Source organism: Zingiber officinale, chromosome 11A (assembly GCF_018446385.1).
Source record: "Zingiber officinale cultivar Zhangliang chromosome 11A, Zo_v1.1, whole genome shotgun sequence".
Taxonomy (NCBI): Eukaryota; Viridiplantae; Streptophyta; class Magnoliopsida; order Zingiberales; family Zingiberaceae; genus Zingiber; species Zingiber officinale.
Window position 1 is genome coordinate 12,792,672 of NC_056006.1, and position 5,456 is coordinate 12,798,127.

Here is a 5,456-nt window from a genome sequence, read left to right on the forward strand (position 1 = left end):
TGCAACAATTACTATGTTGTTAATTTTTAAAGATGATGTAATTGTTACAACGTTGTAGTCGTTACTACATAATAACTGCTATATGTTGTAGCAGCTTCTGTATAGTAGCTACTATAACGTGTAACAGTGTTATTATATATCTACTATGTTGTAGCAGTTACTGTACCGTTGTAATAACTACTACATAGTAACTGATACAACGTTGTATTATCACTATCACAATAATTTTTTTTACATATAATAATAGGAGAAAGAAGATAAAATTTTATTTTAATTTAAAAAAAAATTATTGTATAATGATGAAAGAGATTAAAAAAATTAAATTTTGATCACGTTAGATAATCTACATTGAATTTCACTCACAATAACTTACAAAATATCACTTTAGCATATATATATATATATATATATATTTATTTATTTATTTATTTATTTATTGACTTACATGAAGTCAAGTCCATATTGTTCTAGGAATAATTAGATTTACATAAATCAAGTAGCAGACTACCAGGACTCATGCACATTTTTTTATTACCGATTTTTTTTATATATATATATTTTAGTTCTATTCGGACAAGGAATAATAAGGAAGATTACATAAGATATAAGGAATAATAAGGAAGATTATATATATATATATATATATATATATATATATATATATATATATATTATTTCTATTCGTACAAGGAATAATAAGGAAGATATATATATATATAGAGGAAGGAATAATGGCATTTACACGAAGTCAAGTCAAAATCAAGTAGTAGGACTCATGCACATTTTTTATTACCAAATTTTTTAGATATATATTTTAGTTCTATTCGGAGAAGGAATAATAAGGAAGATTGGAATGTCAATCATTAAATGGCTCTCTTTACAAAGTTTGGGAGGGCATTTGAGGCCGCCCGCTGGGCGTAGGAATTTCAGTGCTGCTGGGAAACTCTCGGCCGCGGCGTCGGTTCTGACGACGGACAAGGTCGGCGGAGATGGGGGAGAGCGGGCGAGCCCCGCTGCTGGAGGCAACCGACGCCGCTTCGTCTGCAGGAGCTCGCGGGAGGGCTGGGGTTGGCGGCGGCGCGACGGCGGCGCAGACGCTTGGGAACATCGTGGTGTCTGTCGTGGGAACGGGCGTTCTGGGTTTGCCCTACGCCTTCCGGGTCGCCGGATGGCTGGCCGGATCAATCGGCGTCGCTCTCGCCGGGATTTCCGCGTTTTACTGCATGCTTCTTCTGGTTAGTAAATCGCAATCTTTCTCACCTTTAACGATGATTTCGGTCCTTTTTCCCATTGATTCAATGTCCAGATAATGATTTGGGGCGAAAAATACGAGAAAAGACATAAAATCCCCAAATAGATATTGATTTTATTTGCTCCGTGTTTTAATCATCGCTTCAAAATCGATTTTTAAGCGAGATTTCCTGGTGGGAACTTACAGTTCCAATTTCTATATCGACTGCATGTTTCTTCCATAGTTTTTCGATACAAACAACTACTTGGTCTAACATTAGTACTCCTGAAGCACCAAATTAGTACAATTGTCTGGTTTGCATTTTCCTTTCTATAGAAAAGATAAACAAGGCAGAATTTGGGTAGAAGATCAAGAAGCTAATTTAAGTTACAATTTGCACTAGTTGGTCACTTTAATGATTGATATCACCAAGGTTTAAAATTTCAAACCATGCCAAAGTTTCAGTTTTTAATTGGGATGATACTGCTTCAGTATTGTGCCGACATTTCGATACATAGTGCCAATAATAGATTGGATGTTGAAGGAAAAAGAAGATGAAGCATACGAAGATGAAACATTCTATGCGTTACTGGTATCAAGTTTTGGTAATTTACCAGAACAATATGTTTTGACCATTCTTCCTGGCAAGGTGTCTAAACGTATTCATTTTAGGAGGCTTCAACATTGTGCGTTCTGTTTTCATTGTTTGTTTTAATAGAACTAGTTATGTGCATCACTATATGGTACACCCATTAGTTCTTAATGAATAAATTTCATGTCAATCGGGTTAACCAAATCAAAGAATTTACTTTCCTTAATGTTGCAAACTCATAAAATCACAGAAAGATCTGATTTAATCTCTTTTGCAGTTTTGCATTATTGCAGTGCTGCACTGCTTTAATGCACAATTAGCTTTCTATGACCGGACTTGGTTGTGATATTAGACGCCAGACATATGATATTCTAATTAACTATGTGAATTTTTTGATCTCATGTTGGAAACTGTGCCAAAATTTCTTTTATCTGCAATGATAAATATAAGGAATTTTCTTCTATGTTTTAGAGATTTTGTATCTACAATTAGAATGAAAAGTAGACTTCTTTTTTCTGCTGAAGTTTGTATGCTTTTTGTTTCCTGTCTTCAGGTTTCTAAAAGAAAGATATTATAATTGATTCCACAGATTTATCAAAAAATTTTTTAATGTGCTTTAAACTGGATCATCTTCATGTTTCTACAGGTACAATGTAGACAAAAACTAGAAGAAAAAGAAGAAACAAATGAGTTTCCACATGCACTGAATTATGGCGATTTGGGAGCAAAAGCCTTTGGGTCAATCGGGCGTTGTGTAACTGAATTTCTTATCCTTATTGCCCAAACTGGTGGCTCCATTGCTTATGTAGTCTTCATTGGCCAAAATCTTTCATCTATTTTCATGGCAATTAAAACAGAGGATCATACTATTATGCCTGTTGTCTTCATTTTTGCTCTATTTCTTCCCCTAGAAATTGCCCTTTCCTTTATCCGTTCTCTTTCTTCCCTTGCACCGTTCAGTGCTTTTGCTGATATCTGCAATGTTCTTGCTATGGCAATAGTCATCACAGAAGACTTTCAAAGATTCGACAAATCCTTTGCGAAAAGGCCTGCTTTTAATGGTCCTTGGGGATTACCATTTGCTGGAGGTGTGGCGGTTTTTTGTTTTGAGGGCTTCAGCATGACATTAGCATTGGAGGCCTCAATGGCTGAGAAGAGGAAGTTTCCTTTGGTGCTTTTGCAGGCATTTACTGGCATTATGGTTGCCTATATATGTTTTGGAATATTCGGTTACTTAGCATATGGAGAGGAGACCAAAGATATAATAACACTTAACCTTCTCGACAATTGGTCCGGTATCGCAGTAAAGGTTAGTTGGATTTATCATTTCTTCTGCCGTTATGATCACAAATTACAATATGAACATTTTTAGGAGCACGGATCATTTTCAAGATGCATATGCACACACACATCTTGAACTTCTTTGTTTTGTATCTGTATTCTGTATATGGAATTGGTAGAAAAACTGGTACAAGTGGTTATGGACCTTCTACATTATTGAATAGTTTACTAAAATTTTGTGGATTAAAAAATACGCAAACAAAAAGTTTTAGTACACTTCTTCACAGTTAGTAGGTGGCATGTAAGTTTATACTCTATTATCTCGATGTAACCATCATATGCACAAAAGAAAATTTTGAGTAATTCCAAATTTCATGGATCAAGTTCTTTGGTGATTAGCAAACAATATTACTATCCCTTAAGCTGGTCACTGTTGCATGTAGCAAACTTAATGAAGTGACTATCCCTCTGTAGGTTTGAGTAACAAGCGATATTCCAAAAGGCTGAGCCTGAGGTTCTAATTAACTGGTTGAAGTGCTCTTTGATAATGATTGAAGAAGTAGATTGAAATGCTTAATTTGCACTAACTGCCTGAGTAATTCCGATGCTTTTACAAGCTGAAGATGAATACCATGTAGGTGTAATAAAGTTTCCAATCTATGTTTGAAAAAAATTAACTACATCTGTTTATAATTTGGCATCAGCACTCAAATGAAATAGATGAGTATTTGACTTTTGATACTTTGATTCTTCATCTACTCATGTTGGATACTGATGATATCAAACTCACATGTAAAGTTTTTCAAAAAAAATTATGTCAGACACTTGGATTCACAGTGTTGCATACTTGTAGTTGAGTATGAACAATATGGTATTTAACTACAGTTGACATGAAAATTCTAATAAAAGACACAGAGGAATTATTGCAGATTGAAATTGAAATTTTGTTCTTTAAAAGCAAGCATTGCAGTTTGTGTAACCAACTTCAAATAATAGTAGACGGTGTTAACATCAGTAAAGTTTTGAATTGCCAAACCTAGCTTGAGATAGAATACTTAATTTTAGTGCTGTACTCTTAATTGACCCTTTTATGTTTCATCCAATGAGCCAACTAAAGGTTTAATATCGTAAAATCCCTCAATATTTTAATTTAGGCCTATTAGAAAATGAAATGGAAGTCTCACTTAATACTAACTGAAGTAGCAAAAAGAAAGATGTAATCTAATTTGATTTGCCTTACAGGAATGTAGTTCTGTGCCTGTATCAAAGATAGATGATTTCTGAACCTCTTTTAACTTGTGTCCGACAGGTTGGTCTATGTATTGGTCTAGCATTCACGTTCCCGATAATGGCACACCCAATTAATGAAATCATCGAGACAAAGCTGAGGTCAAGAAAATGGTTTCAGAAGCTTAGTCACAGTGCACCATTTGGGGAGTGGTTATTTTTCCATGGGAGCCGTATAATTGTGCTTATAATGCTGTGCGTATTGGCTTCTTTTGTTCCAGGTTTTGGAAACTTTGTCTCCTTCGTCGGTAGCACCATCTGCGCGTTACTTTCGTTTGTTTTACCAGCTTCATTTCACCTCATTTTTCTTGGCTCTGAAATGCGGCTATGGCAGAAAATATTGGATTATGGTATAGTTCTTGTTGGTGTGGCCTTCGCTGTGCATGGAACATATAATGCGATCGCAGGCAACCTGTCTAATTGAAATCTCGGCGAACAAAGCCATGGATAGATCCTTAAGTCGACAATCACTTTGAGACTAGAGTGTTTCAGATGGCAGGGGACTATCCTATGTATTAAATTTCAAGATGCAGCAGAATAACTTTGGTAAATTATTCTATGCAGATAAATGATAAGCTGTTCTTCCTTTTCAACTTGATTCCTTTCTTAATGAATGTCTTAGTGTTTCCATAGCTTGCTTAAACTGCTGATAATGCACTGCATTGTAGTTTTATCCAATGAACTGTATGTGTTCTTGGTTGTTTTTATTGATTACAGAGAGAAATAAGATGGGCAAAAGTCAAAAGGCACTCTGTTTTTTTCCAAATCATCACAGGACATCACACTTTGATTTTTAGCATTCTATCCTAGTCGTGTACAATTATTCAACTATTTATGATTACCTTCCGCCTAAATCTCCTATTTAAATTTTAAACCAGTCGGGTGCATTATAATAACTACGAGATTGTAGTTGCTACAATTCATACTTAACATGTTTAAAAATACTCATATTGTAGCAGCTGCGGTTTCGTAGTTGTTACAATGTGAATTCAATCCTGTTCACCAACCATTCTAGTTGTAACAACTGTGAAATTGTAGCTACTACAATATGGATTCGATGTGCTC

General features: G+C 35.1%; 1 protein-coding gene across 1 annotated transcript; it reads left to right on the top strand.

Annotated features, from left to right (window-relative positions):
* Positions 1-855: 855 nt before the first annotated feature.
* LOC122032426 (amino acid transporter ANT1-like) lies at positions 856-5,140 on the top strand. Its single transcript, XM_042591717.1, has 3 exons — positions 856-1,235; positions 2,470-3,132; positions 4,414-5,140. Exons 1-3 carry the CDS (start codon positions 990-992, stop codon positions 4,813-4,815), a joined length of 1,311 nt encoding a protein of 436 aa, XP_042447651.1. The 5' UTR covers positions 856-989; the 3' UTR covers positions 4,816-5,140.
* Positions 5,141-5,456: the final 316 nt, after the last annotated feature.

Excerpts from the sequence above, each read along its gene's own strand:
- LOC122032426 (XM_042591717.1), top strand. The coding sequence starts at position 990 with ATGGGGGAGAGCGGGCGAGCCCCGCTGCTGGAGGCAACCGACGCCGCT. Across the intron at positions 1,236-2,469 it reads TTTACTGCATGCTTCTTCTG|GTACAATGTAGACAAAAACT; the intron begins GTTAGTAAATCG and ends ATGTTTCTACAG. Across the intron at positions 3,133-4,413 it reads GGTCCGGTATCGCAGTAAAG|GTTGGTCTATGTATTGGTCT; the intron begins GTTAGTTGGATT and ends TGTGTCCGACAG.